Source organism: Etheostoma cragini, chromosome 9 (genome assembly GCF_013103735.1).
Source record: "Etheostoma cragini isolate CJK2018 chromosome 9, CSU_Ecrag_1.0, whole genome shotgun sequence".
Classification (NCBI taxonomy): domain Eukaryota; kingdom Metazoa; phylum Chordata; class Actinopteri; order Perciformes; family Percidae; genus Etheostoma; species Etheostoma cragini.
The window spans coordinates 1961667-1978538 of NC_048415.1; the positions used below are offsets into that span (position 1 = coordinate 1961667).

General features: G+C 42.2%; 1 protein-coding gene across 2 annotated transcripts in view; it reads right to left on the reverse strand.

Annotated features, from left to right (window-relative positions):
• LOC117949908 (1-phosphatidylinositol 4,5-bisphosphate phosphodiesterase gamma-1-like) overlaps positions 1-11180 on the reverse strand; it is a 25285-nt gene extending 14105 nt beyond the window's left edge. Inside the window, exons 1-10 of one of the 2 annotated variants that reach the window (XM_034880499.1) lie at positions 11073-11180; positions 9825-9918; positions 8625-8672; positions 5569-5653; positions 4317-4397; positions 3860-3894; positions 3047-3119; positions 1756-1851; positions 1553-1671; positions 169-254 (exon numbers count right to left, since the gene is read on the reverse strand). In XM_034880499.1, the coding sequence (XP_034736390.1) occupies positions 169-254; positions 1553-1671; positions 1756-1851; positions 3047-3119; positions 3860-3894; positions 4317-4397; positions 5569-5595 (517 nt within the window). In that variant the 5' untranslated portion in view covers positions 5596-5653; positions 8625-8672; positions 9825-9918; positions 11073-11180. Of the gene's footprint in view, positions 1-168; positions 255-1552; positions 1672-1755; positions 1852-3046; positions 3120-3859; positions 3895-4316; positions 4398-5568; positions 5654-8624; positions 8673-9824; positions 9919-11072 lie in introns of those variants that run through there. The other variant, XM_034880500.1, reaches the window with a different exon arrangement.
• Positions 11181-16872: the final 5692 nt, after the last annotated feature.

The window sequence follows — 16872 nt, forward strand, 5'->3', positions numbered from 1 at the left end:
AACTTCCACATCATTGCATTCTGTTTTTATTCACAATTTGTACAGTGTCCCAACTTTTTTGGAATCGGGTTTGTATTATGGTTGTATTGCCCAGCCCAAGCCCCAGTAGACTTCTGATTAAAGCAAACACTTTCTTGTGAGTTAGGATCAAATGTCGGAGACTCTTACGTTCAATGCAGCGGCAGCCCATCCGGAGGCAGCGGGCGTAGGCTTCTAGAGAGGATTCACTGGAAAACTGGTCACCTGTCAGGTAGCTGGGGGATCAACATCATGGAAACAAATTCAGAAGAGTAGTGGTGCTTTACTAATAATTATCACAGAATGTCATTTATTTCGTCTTTAATCATTTGAGTCAGAAAAATGCTTTAAAAAAAATGCAATTTCAAAGGGTATAAAACTGAGAAAATCCTCTCATTTGATAAGGAATAAGCAGAGAACACTTTGCTTAAAATGGTCAGTTGATTCCGTCGTTGAGTCTGTATTGTTTTTAAATTTTCTTACTGTTCAGTCATTTGTTTCAGCATTACGCTCAATATAAACGTGACGGGTTTGGTTTAAAGACCAAACAGGGGAAACAGGTTAGTCTTTTTCAAAAGAAAAAAAACTTGATAAACCAAAAAAAGCTGTTATTTACACATTTTATTTTGCAGTTAGCATTCATTATTTAATTCTTAAACTCAAGAAGAGTTAGCTGGGCCTTTGCTCTGAGTAACAAAAGTATACAAAGCTGCTACGTGCAGCTAACTGCTAATCATTTCTTTTTTCTAGTTAAACACACATACTGACGCCACATGTGATTAAGACAAATTTGGAGATGCGGCATCCACTTGGGCTTCCAGTTTGTGTGCTACATAAGGCTAGGCTGAGTTATGTGTTAACACTGGACACACAGAAGAAATGTATCCTTTCATTTGACTCTTAAAGCCCAGTTCAGACCAAAGATTTGCAATGGGACAAAACAGTTTTAGAGCGTCAAGAGCGGTTTGCGTTAAAGGCTGGTTTTAGATCGTAAGGGACGTCCCCCGTTTCAACAGCCAATAGCATAACTCATTTTCTAAAGTTGGCTACAAACTATAAAAAATAAAACGTAGAACGTAACCTAACCCTAGAGAACTACTAAAAAGGGGGAGCGCCCAGGAATAAGCCGTGAATCAGGTTCATCACTAGAAATGTAACTTTAGCAAACAGCTCGCCATCACTGATGTTATCCACATTCATATTTAGCCACAAAAAGCCTGGAAGCCTGAAGTGAGACCAGAAGTACAAAGAGTTGTTTCATTGCGGATGATACACCGCCCCATCGCATTGGTGTGAACCGGGAGGTTTTAAAGCGCTGCAGACCGGTTTGCTGCAAGCAGGGGTCTTGTCACATATCGTTGTTTTTAAACTGGGCTTAAGAAGACAGAAAATAAACAGGCTTTTCAAAATGTGCAGTGTTTAAAGCACCATTATTTCCCTAGAGCTCCTTTGAGTACAATAACAAGATCTTTGTATACAGTATGGAGACTCCTGAGAAAAAGATATGATTTGAGACACCAACGTTGAGACCTACGTGTTGTGTGAAGAGGAGATCCAGTACTGAGACAGAGGCCTTTTCATGTCATCAGCAACAACAGCTGAGAGAAGAGGGTCGGACACAGAGTTCTCTTTAGAGAACAGGAACGTAAGGAACTAGAAATACAACAAAACACGATCAGACAATAGGGCCGAAAACAAAAATCTGCACAGTTAATTCAAGTTCTGTCTTTGTTTCACCTCATCCAGTTGTAGCATGGGCTCAGGCTGCTGCCCCCCCCCCATGTACCCGGTGAGGAACTCTCTGACACGACTCAGATCCGACGCCCACGACTCCTGAAAGAAATGAGCAGCATTGCAGACTGAGAGCACAAGCCAATATGCTGGCACGCAAATTCCACATGTACACAAAGGATGTTAAAGCTTTTCAGAGTGTTTGATACACGGTATCTCGGTGTGGTATGTAGGCTGGACAAGAGGGCCCGGCAAAAGCTCATCAAGACTGCAGGCTGCTCCCCGCCTCCCTTGGAAGAACACGCCACGTCACGCTACATCAATGCAGCAAAAACCATCATTAAAGACACCTCACACCCTGGTCATCCACTCTTTCAACTGTTACAGTCAGGCAGACGCTACAAAGCTGCCAAAACTCGGACCACCAGACTTTATTTTCCTACAGCCATCGGAACACTTAACCAAAAAAAATCAAGTAATCACTGCCATACTGCAATCCACAAGCACTTGCATCACTGCATTGCAAAATATATTGCATTACTTGTATTATTACATCAATGAATGTCCTGTGTTGTGTTTTTATTTTTTAAGATTTTTGATGTTAGAATGCATCACCTGATAGCCACAACTAATTTCGTTGCATTCCTATGCAATGACAATAAAGGCTTAGGGGAGAGAGAGGAGGGACGACATGCAGCAAAAGGGTCGGATTGGAACCGGACCCTGCCAAGGCCTCAGCCTCCATGGGGCGCACACTCTTCTGGCTGAGCTAGAGGTCAGTCCACAATAAAGGTCTTCTGATACAGATTCTGTGTGCTGTATGTTAATGTGTGTTGTCTGTAGCTTCTCTTAACTAATTGCCCCTTGTGGGATTAATAAAGTTTTTTGAAAGCCCACTTTAGGTGCAACTTTAGTAAGGCAAAAATGAGAATGCTTCAGGTGGCATTTAATGATGCATTCAGGATCTTTCTCAAACTGCAAAGATGGAAAAGTGCGAGCTATATGTCTGTGACTAGTAATGTTATGTAAAAATGTGTCGCTTAACTTGTTATAATGGCTTTAAAAGACCCCACAGAGTGACACAAGGTAAACTTCTTGCTTTTGGAAACACTGGAACAAATTACTGTATGTGTTTTAATCACTTTGATTTTATGAACTTCAAATTTCAACTTTTCTTTCTTGGCTGTGTTGTTGTCTTACATATTTGTAGATATATGTATAGTGATATAGACCGGTGAGACCGAAATAAAGAATTGAATTGTGTGTTGTGCTGACGGGCGATGACTCGGCTCCGTACCTTCTGGTCCATCTGTAAAAACTTCTGGAAGTCGTAGAGGGAGATTTGACAGAGCTCCGGTCGGTCCACATTCCTGCGAACACAACGGTTTTCAAGATGTCAGACGGCCGAGGAAGGAAAGGTAAAGAAAAGTTCAACGAAGTGAGAGAGGAGATGTGACACATTAACATACAAATGTCTGTCTGGCAACTGACCTTGTTACTCTAATATTACCTATGCCAATTCTATTTATGCCACTTTCAGAGGTTAATGTTCCATAACGTTAAATGTTTCACATCCAGAGAGCCAAGAAAAAAAACCATTTAAGTACCATTAAAATGGCAAAAACAGATGGAAATGGTTCACTTTCATTAAAGCCTGAATCTCTCTTAAAGGGATAGTTCAGATTTTTCGACGTGTGTGGTTGTATGAGCTACTTCTCCATGTTCAGTGTGTTAGCTGCAGTAGATGGAGGTCGGCTCGCTCCCAGTTTGGAGAAGCAGGCAGGAGTACCGACACGGAAGCTACGCAATGTACCGCTGTGGACGGGGCAGCAGCTAAATGCATTATAGACTCATAAAACATCTATACCAGTTTAAGTGTACACTATATTTAGACAATACCAGAAAACTAATGTCTTCCATATACACTGCTAATACACTGACTATGGAGAAGTAACTCATACAGCACCACTTTAAAAGATCCAGAATTTCCATTAGGTGTGTTAAAGAGAAACTGGAGATGTGGACAACAGTTAGGGGGACGTGAAGACGAGGGGGTGGACACTGAGGAAGCAGAAGAGAAGGTAGTGGAGGTGAAAGTGGAAGGACTCACCGCAGAGGGAAGGAGAGCTCCAGCTGCTCAATAATCTGGGAACAGAAAGGGAGGAACCAGGTGATGGACAGGTGGGAGGGAGCAAGGTGAAGCATAAACAGTGAGTGAGCATCGCGTGGCACAAGTGTAGAAGTACTTAAATACAGTACTGAAGTGGGATTGGGAGGTACACAAACTGTACTTTTCCATAATGGAGATTTTTCCACAACTACTGGGAAATGGCATCTATCTGATGGCTGATATGGCTGACGTGCCCCGCTTCAACTCCACCCCTCAGACCATCAGAATTGATGAGAACCAAAATCAAAAGGAAGAACAGTAATTAGAATCAGAACTAGTCCAAGCAATGCCCAACCCTATATACGGTCCTATTGTGATACCTTTCCCTTTATGCATGTAAAGGATTTGAGTACTTCTTCCACGACAGTGTGAGTGTGCAAACCCAAAAGTGACTCACACTCTTCTGTTGGTCAAACATCAGCGTTCTGTAGAGCTGGGAGAAGTTGGGGTACGACAGCTCGCTCCTGGCCTCCACCTCCTGAGTAAAGACAGTGAGGAGGAGAGCTACTGTGACATAAAACAGAGTGGTGGTCACATCCGAACATCCAGGAGACGACATTCAAAGAGGCACAGGAGCTAGAGGCGGGAAATCACCAGACCCCCCACGATACGATATTACTGCGATGTTACACATTTTGCAATATTCCGCAATATATTGCAATTTTTTTTTTCAAATTCAAAATGATATCAACATATAAGTTCTAAATATATATAATATAGATCTAATAAAGTAACATTTCTCTGTTTGTTCATCTTATTTGAAATGTTATTGCTGTAAAATAGGATTTTCCAAGCAGAAAACCTTCCATAAATGTTGCATGCATCTGAAAAACTAGTCCACCTCAATTAAATGCAAACAGGTACATACTGTTGGACTACTGCAGGTGGTTTTAAACAATTATGTAACTTATACAAGAAAACGTTGCACAGGCCCTTTAGCAACTGGGGAATTGAAATCCAATCAAATAAAACATGTACTCTTAACGTAAACCAAATGTGCCACAGGCAAACAGTCACATTTTACAGTTTTGCTGATAAGTTTACATACCCACGCTAAAGTTGACTAAAAAGAGGAATACAAAAGTTTTTTTTAGGAAATTGATCTTAATGCTTTAATAAAAAAATAAAAAAAGGAAAAGTGCAGCCCTTTAAGGACACCAATGATCTTTGTGAATGAATAATGTATTGTAGATAAATAAATGTTCTGGCAGGCAGATTTTTATTATTATAAATATTATTATCAGGATACTACGCATACATATAAGGGTATGTATACTTATGCCCCCCATTATTTTAAGGAAGAACATTTATTTATTTACAATACATTATTCATTCACAAAGAAAATGGGTGTCCTTAAAAAGGTTGGATTTTACTATTTTTTTTTACATTAAGGCATTAAGATCAATTTCCAAAAGATGTTTTTTTATTCCTCTTTTTAGTCAACTTTAGCATGGGTATGTAAACTTATGAGAACAACTGTAAATAATAGAAGATCGATAGCTGGCGTCCGTGTATGGATACAGGATCGCCATTTAAGATATTGCAATATTGTGCTGTATTGATTCCCCCCCCCCCCCCCCCCCCCCGCCTAGCAAGAGCTGTAGGTGGAAAACCTACAAAAACCTTTCAGACTGCGATCTGCTCTGACCTGCAGCTTGTCTTTGAGAAAGCGCATGTTGGGGACTCTCTAGTTGACCTGAGGCAGCAGAGCTTTCACATCCTTCACTGTGATGCTGGAAAAAAAAAAGAGAGGGAAGGTACATTTAGAGTATTTACAGAACCAGGAGATGGCGCTGTATGGTTTGAAGCGCTACTGTCGATGTCAGGAGTCTAGATTTCCAGGCTGAGTGAGGAGTAAACAGTAAAGCTTTCGAGGGTCAGAGGTTAGACGGTGACATGTCTTGTCCTGGACACGGAGGAAAGGCTCCGTACAGATTTACACACTAGTACTCTACTCCAGTGGTTCCCAAACTTTTTCAGCTCAAGTCCCAAAAGAGAAATTTGGTGTCTCCCCGGGACCCAAATTTACAAAAATACACCATGAATCATTGTAACATCTACACTTTTAAACTGTGGACAAAAGACGGAACAAACCATGAATTTAAATGTATATGAAGTATATTTATTCCATTGAAAAAGTAAACAGAGAAGTTCTCCATTCTCCTTTATGTGTCTCCCCCCTTTCTCAACTCATTTTCTCATCCCCTCCTAGGATAAGAGAAGAGAGAGGGAGAATCCCCACAGCATCTGAGCTGAAAAGACTGGTATAGCAAAAAAAAAACTCATTCACATCGGGTTGATAGTTGGCATTTTACTCTGCCAATTGGCGACTTAATAAAACGGGTCTGCGACCCATTTTGGGTCCCGACCCTAAGTTTGGGAAACATTACTCTACTCTGTCTCATGCTTAAAGCAGTGTTTCTCAAATGGAGGTATGTGTACCCCTGAGGGTACTTGGGAGGACTGCAGAATATTTGCAAAATATTTTCCAAAATTTGAATGTTATAAAAACCTAATAAAGTGAAATGTTCATGCCATGGGACCTTTAAGAAAAATGGTTTAAAGGGAGAATATTATTTAAAAAAAGCTTCAAAACCACAGGCTTAAAGGATAAACCTGGAGTTATTTTAGCACCAACTCCTCCGAATCAACTGCAAAGAGTTACTGTACATGCACAAGTACCTTTTCATTAAGATTTTGATTATAGAAAACATCGCTTAACACTCAGAAACTAAGAAAGATACAACATTAGTCCGAATTTAAAGCCACAGATTAAAAAGATAGGTATTTAATTTAATTTCTTTAAAAAAAATACCTTTCTATTATCCAGAGGTAGTTTGTTCCACAGTTTAGGGGCGAACAAATAAAAAGAATCCACTCTCACAGTTACTTTTATAGGACACATTAGGAACATTTGAAGGAAAGAGGTTACATTTGTTGAGAAATAATATTGTGACCTCAGCACAAGGTGCATTACGTAGCCGTCTGCAGATTTCAGGCATTTAACACTCCGTAACAGTAGATTTTTCCGAGCTGTTGTAGAATTTCCAATTTATCCCGCTTTTTTTATCATTCATGTTGGCTTAAAGGGTTTAGCTGTTTAAAGTTAAAGGATGAACCTTCAAGCCACCACAGAGTCCTTAAAATGTGAACATTTACAATTTCGTGACAACTAGGCAAACTCCGTCAGCGTAAGTGACATGATGAAAAGCTCCAGAACAGCTACTAGGGGGGCCATGTGGTGAGATTGTTTTTGGTTTTTAATCAAGGAAAGATGAATATTTTTTTCATCTTTCTCAGAGAAACAGCACATGGATAATTACTTATACTGATTAACAAAACACACGCAGCTGTCAGTAAGAGAAGGAGGAAGGAAGCAAGAAAAGCAGGTAGAAGCAGACCGAGAATCCAGGTCAATGCCATGAGAGGATCATTCGGGGTCAATGACCTCCGTCCCCGCCCGCTTCCCACTGTCTAGATACTGTTACTATTTTCACAGGAGACAGGAAGTTGCCCTCTCCCAACCCATCGCATCACTTCCTGCTCCTTATCAGGCGGTGGCAGGCTGTTTGTCCTGGAGCGGCTTCCACCCAAAACAGAAGCCTGGACTTATTAACGCGAGCACCAGAGAGAAACAGACAGAGAACGTGTGCAATGTGTGCAGGTTAAGGTCAGGGCAGACCCCCATAGGAAAGGGATCAAGCACACTCTTTGATGACATCTGGATCTGGTTTCACCTTCACGTTCCACCTGCTGTGACAGGCCGACACATTCTCACTCCCAGCGCGTCAAAAAGGGGCGCTTGGTCAGGTGCCTTTGGCGTTTTGTTATTGATGCAAAAAGTCTCCTTTAGTTACATATTAGACGCGCTTGGTCGGGACTTTTAGACGCTCTGGGGCGGGACGGGCGTTTAACTGACAAGCGGCACAAGAACGGTACACTTAGGTTTGGGATCTCGGTCTCGTATTGGTCTGGCTGGTCCACACAGCATTCCGGGATTGGAGAAAAACGTGGTCTGGTTTACTGGCATTTCTTTAAACCAATCACGATCATCGTTGGCGGTGCCGTGCGCCGCACGGAGCCACGGTGCTTCTGCAAAATAGTCTCGGTAAAGAAGTTGTTTTGGTGGAATGTGTGTACGTTCAAAAGTAGTTTTAGTCGTGCAACAGGAAACTCAGATTGGACCTATAGTCTAGTCTGGGTTGACCCTGCAGAGATCTGAGGAGCAGGTAACCATAGTCCCCATAAATCCACCAGAGTTTAACATTACAACACAAAGAAAGCAGAAGGTAAGGCACCGGAGCAGTCCTGTCCCTAGATTTTGGATTGTGAGTGGGGTTAAAAAATGTGTTTCTTAGTGGCACACGGCACCGTTACGGGACACAAGACCCGGTCTACTGGGTTGTTTGACGATCCGTCCCCCCCTACCAACCTCCTTACCCAGATCTTCCATCTTTCATACTTCTCTTTACAGCCATATACTACGTCACCTGACAGCACCGCGGTAAAGCTGCTGCCCTGCCATGTGAGTTTCATACAGACGCTAACGGGTGTTTCTGGTATCTGACGCTGAGAGACACTGACCAAGCATCGGTATTTTACGAACTGTAAGTGAGAACGCGTCGGACAGGCCAGCCAATGAGCATCCATCACAGGCGAATGTGAAAGCTCTGGGTGTTGGCGTGTTAGTAGCGGGTCACCCACCTGCCCTCGTGGCTCCGGTCCATGACTTCAAACTGTTTCCTCAGCCACCTGCAGAGGGAGGGGTGGAGAGAAGGAGAAAGAAAACAACATGAGGAAGAAGGAGTGATTATTATAACAAATTCAACTAGCAATTTGTTTTCTGTTAGCAGAATACTGAAAGCAGCAAAAAGGCAGAACTACGTACACTTTGATATTTATTTATGGAAAGTAATATTGTGATATTTAACAATCTTATCACATATTTTTCTCATATTGTGCGTTCTTACTATACAGTGTCTATAATGCATTTAGCTGCTGTCCCCATCCACAGCGGTACATTGCGTAGCTTCCGTGTCGGTACTCCTGGCTGCTTCTCCAAACTGGGAGTGAGCCGACCTCCATCTACTGCAGCTAACACACTGAACATGGAGAAGTACCTCATACAACCACAAAACTGTGGACTTTCCCTTTAAGCAGCAGGTTGTAGTAGATAGAAACTAAGAGTCTGTATTCGTCAAACACAGTGAGAGCTGATGAGTCTCCAGTTTACACAACGGCCACAAACAGACACATTTATCTATTTATTTCCTCTCACCGTCTCCAAACTTATCCCGCTCACATTATATCGACAGCCTCGCTCTGTTCTCCTCCTTGAACCACGAAAGCCATAATTGCCTCCGCAAATTCATCTGGGGTAAATATTTTCATCCCAAAACAAATATTTGTCTTCTCCTCCGACCCTCACCTCCCTTTCCCATCCAGGTCAGCGCTTTTTTTTTGATGCAACCGGATTACTTTTATTGTGATTGTTGTTGCCACTATTCATTACACCCCCAACCGGCCCCGTCAGACACCACCTACCAAGAGCCTGGGTCCGGTCGAGGTTTCTCCCTAAAAAGGAGTTTTTACTCGCCACTGTCGTACTAATTGGGTGAATGGGGGAATTACTAGAATTTGTGGGTCCTTGTAAATCATAGAGAGTGGTCTAGACCTACTCTATCTGTAAAGTGTTTTGAGATAACTCTAGTTATGGATTGATACTATAAATAATATTGAACTGAATTTTCTGCTAATTAACTACTCAAATAAATTGACTAGTAGTTTCTGCACTGGGAGCACGCTGGAAGTTGTTTGGAGCCCAACCTGAGCTGAGTGTTTGATACTCAACAGATAAGAAATGTTACGACAACGTACAACAGTGGTACACACGGACACACACACCTGTCTATCTGTTGTGGTGCGGGTCCTCTCTGAGTGTCAACCATCAGCCAGTTGAGACCTGTGATCCACATGTTGACCTCCTCCTCGCTGAAGGCTGCAAAGACATAAAAAATGGAGGACATGAGAGGGGAAGGAAACTGTCAAAATGTCTGACTGGCAACTCCTAATCCTTCTAATGTCAGATTACAAGTGAAGAGGGAACAAAACGCTACAAGAAATGTTTATTTGAAAGTTAATTTAAGATAACGTAACACAACAAAAACCAAAGAATAAAAGAAAGAAATCTGGAAACATGTTATTCAGATTAACCCTTGTGTTGTCTTCCCGTCGAACATAGAGCAACTGTTTTTTTGGGGTTCAAAATTTAAAATTACAACTTTTTTTCAATATTTATTTTTTTGTCTTTTTTTTTGCACTTTTGTGGCTTCCCCCCCCCTGATGTATTTATCCCTTTTTCTGGTATTTAAGCCTTAAGTGACAGGACAGATTAGAAAGTAAAGGGGATAGAGAGGGGGGGGGGGGGATGACATGCAGGAAAGTGACGCAGGTCGGAATCAAACCCTCAACTTCTGCGTCAAGGACTGTCTTTTTTTCAGCGCCTTTTTTAAGCTTTAAGCTTTTTTTTCTCTTGTATATCTCATGCATTGTAGAGAACCATCCATGTTGTTTTTCTAGGAAAATTTGGTTGAAAGAAACCCAAATTTGACCCGAGGACAACAGGAGTTTGGAGGTAAATGATGGTACTAATCCCTCATTCCTGAGGGATACTGTATCACACACACTCTACTACTCTTTGGGTAATAACTGATCTTGTGACTGCTCGTTTTTCTCGATCCACATCAGAGACGTTACTGTGTCTCAAGATCTCACAAAAAATCTTGACTACAATGTTGTTATTACTGGGTAAAAAAATGACTAAACTACAAAAATGAGACCCAATGTGTAATATTTGTCCTTCAAAAAATTTCTGTTGAGTGAATAAAGCAACTCAGAGATCCACATCTGGAGGTTTCTACAACCTAAAACACATAATTTGACTCTTTACATACACACAAAATGTGTATATACATACACACAAAGTGTGTTTGGAGAAAGTGACAGAGGGAGTGAAACAGAATGGCATTAAATGAGTAGTTAGCAGAAAAGGTAGTGGTCAAATGAAAAAGGGATGTAGTGTGAAAACAGTAGCAGCGAAATTATATACCCACACACACACACACACACACACACACACACACAGGCACTGACCAGCCACACTGAGCGTCCTGAGCCGAAACTCCAGGCCGTAGAGCACGATGAAGCAGTGGGCGTTGTCCAGCTTGCGGGCTTCCTCCGGATAGCGCTCAAAATCACGGGAGCCCTTCCCCAACCGCAGCTCCCGGATCTCTCCTATGTCGACTGGAGGGAGGGAGGGAGGGAGGGAGGAAGGAAGGATAGTGTTGCATGAACACAAATATGCACAACCATAAATCACACTTTGGCACGTTGTTCATTTCCCTGGCACACACACAGCAATCTGCTGCTGGAAAGCCCAACAAATGGACTCTGTGTGAGTCCAGAGAGCCAAAGACTCGGACACAAACATGTCAGCTGTCGAGGGGGCAGGATGCTCGGCAGAGGTTTTCAGCAGCAGCAGCCAAACAAATAACGTCACTTTTCTAGTTTTAACTGAAGCTCTGCAGCCAGGTCTGCTAATTCTGCACTTGTAGAAATACAGCTCCAAATCAGGGCTGCAAAATATATAAATATACGATTGTTTGTGTTTTTTGAAAGAAAACATCAGTTTTAAATAATAGTTTTTTTTAGTGCTGCCTTTTATATTCAAGTTTCAGTATGTTCAGTAAAAAAATGTTGGAAATTGTATTCTTTTATTTGTTTTAAATTCAACAAGCAATTTGTTATATATAGCAGTAATAATAATAATGTACACTTTATTAATCCCACAAGGGGAAATTACAATTTACACACATTATTATCACACACACATGCTCAGTACCTATACATGCACTAATGGAGAGATGTCAGAGTGGGGGGGCTGCCCATGGAAAGGCGCCCCGTGCATTTGGGAGTTGGGTGCCTTGCACAAGAGCAGTGCCCAGGAGGTGAACTGGCACCTCTCCAGCAACCAGTACACCACTATACTTTGGTCAGTATGTGGACTTGAACCACCGACCCTCTACTACCTATGGACTGAGCTACTGCCAGCACCAATAGCATGGTAGCATGAGCAGAGAAAGAACCCAGTACATTTTGGAGCGGATCAGACTCACAAAGCAGATTCACAAATTAGTTTTCACTTTCGGTAACTCTGCGAGATAAGACATCTGTGCTGCATTCATGTCGGTGTCGGAATAATCGGGAAAAAAAGGGTTCCCGAATGGAAAAGCTCACACTGCATTAATATTGTGAGATAGGACATGTCATTTTTAGAGGTCTCTCTGAGTGCCCTTCTAGTTGTTTCTGTGACCGAAATCAACATGCAAACCCAATTTTCTTTTAGTAATTTAAAAATATTGTAGGAAAAAAAGTAAACTAAAATATCTGAAAAGGTGGTTTAAAAAAATTGACAAAACATCAGGAAAAGTGTTAAAAAGTCAAAAAAAGGGAAAATTTAACAAAGAAAAACGTTTTAATTTAAACAACGGGAAGAAAACACAAGGGTTAAGGCATTTAAAAGTTTTTAAGGGATATTTTTCCTATGATAGGTATGGTTTGTTGCCAGCTTTGTCTCTGTATCACTACATTTAGTAAGTAAAGGACCAGTTACTGAAGCTTACGTTGCCCCAGAAGGGTTAACAGAGGCCGAGGAGCAGCGGGGAGACCAACCTCAGAGTCTGATGTGAACAATGGACTCAAACTCGAACTCTGGACTCGAACTCTGGACTCGATCTTTAACTCTGTAAACACTGGACTCAAACTCTGGACTCGAACTCTGGACTCGAACTCTAACTCTGTAAACACTGGACTCGAACTCTGGACTCGAACTCTGACACTTGCAGCAGTCGACACACCCACGGAGAAAACCTCGGATTATTGACTTAGCAGATGTCTTGTGTAAACACACACACACACACACTTTTCTACCTATTTAAATAGGTATTTAAATGTGTATGTTCCCTTTTTACAAAAGTCTATGAATGACTGAGTATGTTGCTGTGTGTGTGAAATACGTTTTGTGTATATTGTACTCTATATAATTGAACAAAGTATTATTTTATGTCACTTTCGTACAAAGCACATTGCGTTACAATCAGTTACATGAAATGTGCTATAGAAATAAAGTTGGACTGATTGACGGATTAGTAGAAATAAGTGCTTTCTTATTTTTATGTATTCTTATTTTTTCTTATTTAAAAAGGAGGGAAACAAGTGTAGTATTGTTACAACTTGATGTAACCAACAAGAAATAACTGGCAATGTCAAACAGGAATGCAATACCAAAGAAAACAGGAATAATAGAGAGAATGGAGACAGAGAGACAACAGAGGACAGAACAGTCGAAGCCCGTTGCTCCTCTTCATCGGGCCAAAGCGAGCCGTCCTCAGCACGTTGTATGTAATCGAGAATCAAAGAGCCGAGAGACAGAATCTGGTTCCTATCTGAGCCTCCTACACGTGGAGATGGCTGGGAGAGACTTTTGGCACGCGATTAAGAGAGAAGTCTATTATCCTCGGATGGAAATGTGTCCATAATTTAGAGAGAGGGAGGAAGGGAGGGAGGAAGGGAGGGGGGTTCAGAGCTGGAAGCAGCAGACCACGAAACTGAATCCGTCCGAGTTATTACCCATAGTAGACCTGTTCCCATAGTAGACCTGTTCCCATAGTAGACCTGTTCTCATAGTAGACCTGTTCAGTTTGAAGCTTTTAAAACAAGAACTCTGCAACAAAAACAGTGCGTTCCTGTTGCACGGCACAATAACAACCAGATGAATCCAAGGAGAAGAGTGATGATCTTCCATGTTCTTCTTATTGTCAACCAAACCCACTTTAAAAGCATATACCTGGGGCGCCTGGGTAGCTCACCTGGTGGAGCGTGGGTCCCATGTGTAAAGGCTCAGTCCTTGCCGCGGTGGACGCAGGCTCGGTTCAAGTACCTGCGTCCCTTTGCTGTTTGTCATCACCCCTCTCACCCCGCTTTCATGGCTAAGCTGTCCTATTAAATAAAGGCCTAATATGCAAAAAACAGGGTCTTAAAAATTAATATGTTCTTCCTCTGTGCCATAAAAACACAAAATCAGCGAGCATGTTTGCACACACACTATTCTAATGTTATTAGAGGGCCACACACACACACACACACACACACACACACACACACACACACACACACACACACACACACACACACACACACACACACACACACACACACACACACACACACACACACACACACACACACACACACACACACAGCTTTAAAGATACATTCAGATGTGACGGAAGTTAACACAGTGAGCCGACTAGAGGGACATGAGAGTAGAAGATACTACGAGCAGTCTCATCAGAGTTAAATTATATTTATCTGCTCCAGGACCTTTGTTTCTGTGTTATGGGACGGTGACTAACCGTTCTCCTCTCCTCAGTCAGTTCTCGGCGCTCACTGCTCGGTCTGAACCAACGCACCACGAGTCGGGTGGTGTGCATAGCTGACCTGAAACCACCAGCCGTGGATAATTGCAGTGCATTTCCAGTGAAACGAACTGTTCCTGGTACAGCTGGTGACATCACTGCTACCAGATGGCAGACGTTTACTCGGGGATTATAAATCACAGGAAGGCAAACGCAAGGGAGACGAGAAGGAAGACTAGGCAGGTGGGCAGGTTGTAAAATGAACCGATTAGTTAGATGGAAGGCTGAAATAAAGTTGCTAATAAATAACAAGGGGAAAGTACGGAGGCTCAAGGAGGATCAACTCAAAAGTCCAAACTGCTTTCCAACTAGGGCTGTAAATCGCGATTAATCAGACCTTCCTCCACAGCGCTGAGGAGAAGGGTCTGTCTAGTCCGCACAGCATTCTGGGATGGGAGAAAAACGTGGTCTGGTTTATTGACATGTCTTTAAACCAATCAGAATCGTCCTGGGCGGTGCTAAGCACCAGATGGAGCCACGGTGTAGCTGCAAAATAGTTCAGTGCTAGTTCATCAATGTTCATTGTCCTGAATTAATAAAAAAATAAAATAAATAAATAAATAAATAAATAGATAAATGAATGACATCTGGCCAAAAAGAGTGAAATCCAGCGGAATTTCTGGCGGCACCAGAATTGAACGTCATGGATATATAGACTAAACACAACTTAATGCACTTTCTTTTATCTGTTCTGAACGTCCTTTAAAATGGGATATTTTTCAAGCTTTTTACTATTTGAGACTGGACGTACTCCGGCTGTAACTAAATAAATAAGTAAATAAATGTAAGACTACGGTATTCCTTTTTTTTTTTAAGTATAAAAAGTCATCTTTTTGACCTGGGAGGACAACACAAGGGTTAAAGAATTCAAGTGAGTCAGTGTGTTTGCAAGTGTTACCACACACACACACACACACACACCATTATAGTCCTAATCACACTTCAAATAATTCCCTATTGGCCCCAACCAGCAGAGCGTCGCCTCACTTGCGGTCCATGTCTCTGCTTCCTGCAGAAGATGCTGGAGCTTTTGTTTCCCTGCAGCCAGCCAGTCCTTCAGTCTGAGCCTGGAAGCGAGACACTCCCTAAAAACCCCACACTTCCTATGCCTCGGGATTTAATACCTCCACTGTTTGCCAAAGGCGCTCATCTCAAAAGAAAAACAGCAACGCTGAGGGAGAAACCTTGATTTAAAGTAAACAGTAGGGGGGGGGGAAACTAAAACAAAAGGAAGGAAAAAGCAATAGAGAAGGGGGAGGTGAGAGGAGAAGGAGTGAAGGGGTCACTTAGATAAATAGGAGGGAGATTTTTGAGAAGAGAGAATTCAGATTTTGAATAAGAAACGAAAGAAAACAGACTGAGCGAGTGACATTGGAGGTCAGAGAAAACCTTGAAAATGAAAGGGTGTTTAGGTGGATGTGTGGGGGGGACGAAACTGGGAAAGGACAGCTGGAGGAGCGAAATGGAGAGAGAAGGAAGGAGGAGGAGGAGGAGGAGGAGGAGGATGTGGAGGGAAGAAAATGGGTAGCTGAGAGATAGAGCTCTGGGAGATAAAGTGAAGGAGAGACCCGCTGAGTTCCTGGAATGTTCTGGTGGGTTTGTCCAGAGGGAGTTTGTTTGTAAAGGGCCGTTTGTGGGTTACGAAAGTGTGTGTGTGTGTGTGTGTGTGTGTGTGTGTGTGTGTGTGTGTGAGCTGTGTTTTCATAGGTGTGGGATTGAGTGGATTTGGTCTGATTGAGCGGCGGGACGTGTTCACCGTGGTTTCGTTCCCACTCAGACTCGTTGTAGTAGCGCCGTTTATGCAGTTTATGATTATGGATAAATAATTGACAAGGCTCCCCGAGCAGAAACAACACCTCCATGTGTGCAGCTGCCAGTTGGGTCTCTGAGCTTTCATAGAAGGATGAGGGGAGGAGGGTTACTGGAAAAGGAAAAGAAGAGAAAACTGCAGTGGCCCCGGGAGCAAAGCCTGCGGTTACACACATGAAATGAGGAAAACATCTTCCTCCATCAGACACCACTAGGGGTGGGGGGGTGGGGGGGTCTCGATACGGCAGAGTATCGCAATGTTTTCAGTGGCAATACTGTACTGATACACAGCCGCCAAGTATCAATCTTTTATTATATATGTGCTGGTCAGTTTTTCTGCTTGACGATCCTATTTTGCAGCAATAAAATTGAAGTGAGAACAGAGAAATGATAATTTAGATAAAACAGATGTGGACAAAGTTTCCTTTTGGGGACGTTAATTCAAATTTGGAAGAATTAGAAGATGGAAAAAAAAAAAGGTTATAAACTGCAATACATTGCAATATTTTTTAAATCGCAATGATATCGTATTGTGGCATCATTATTGTGATGATGAGGCGTCCGGTGATTCCCACCGCTAGACAACTCGTGTCTGTCATTTGTGTTGG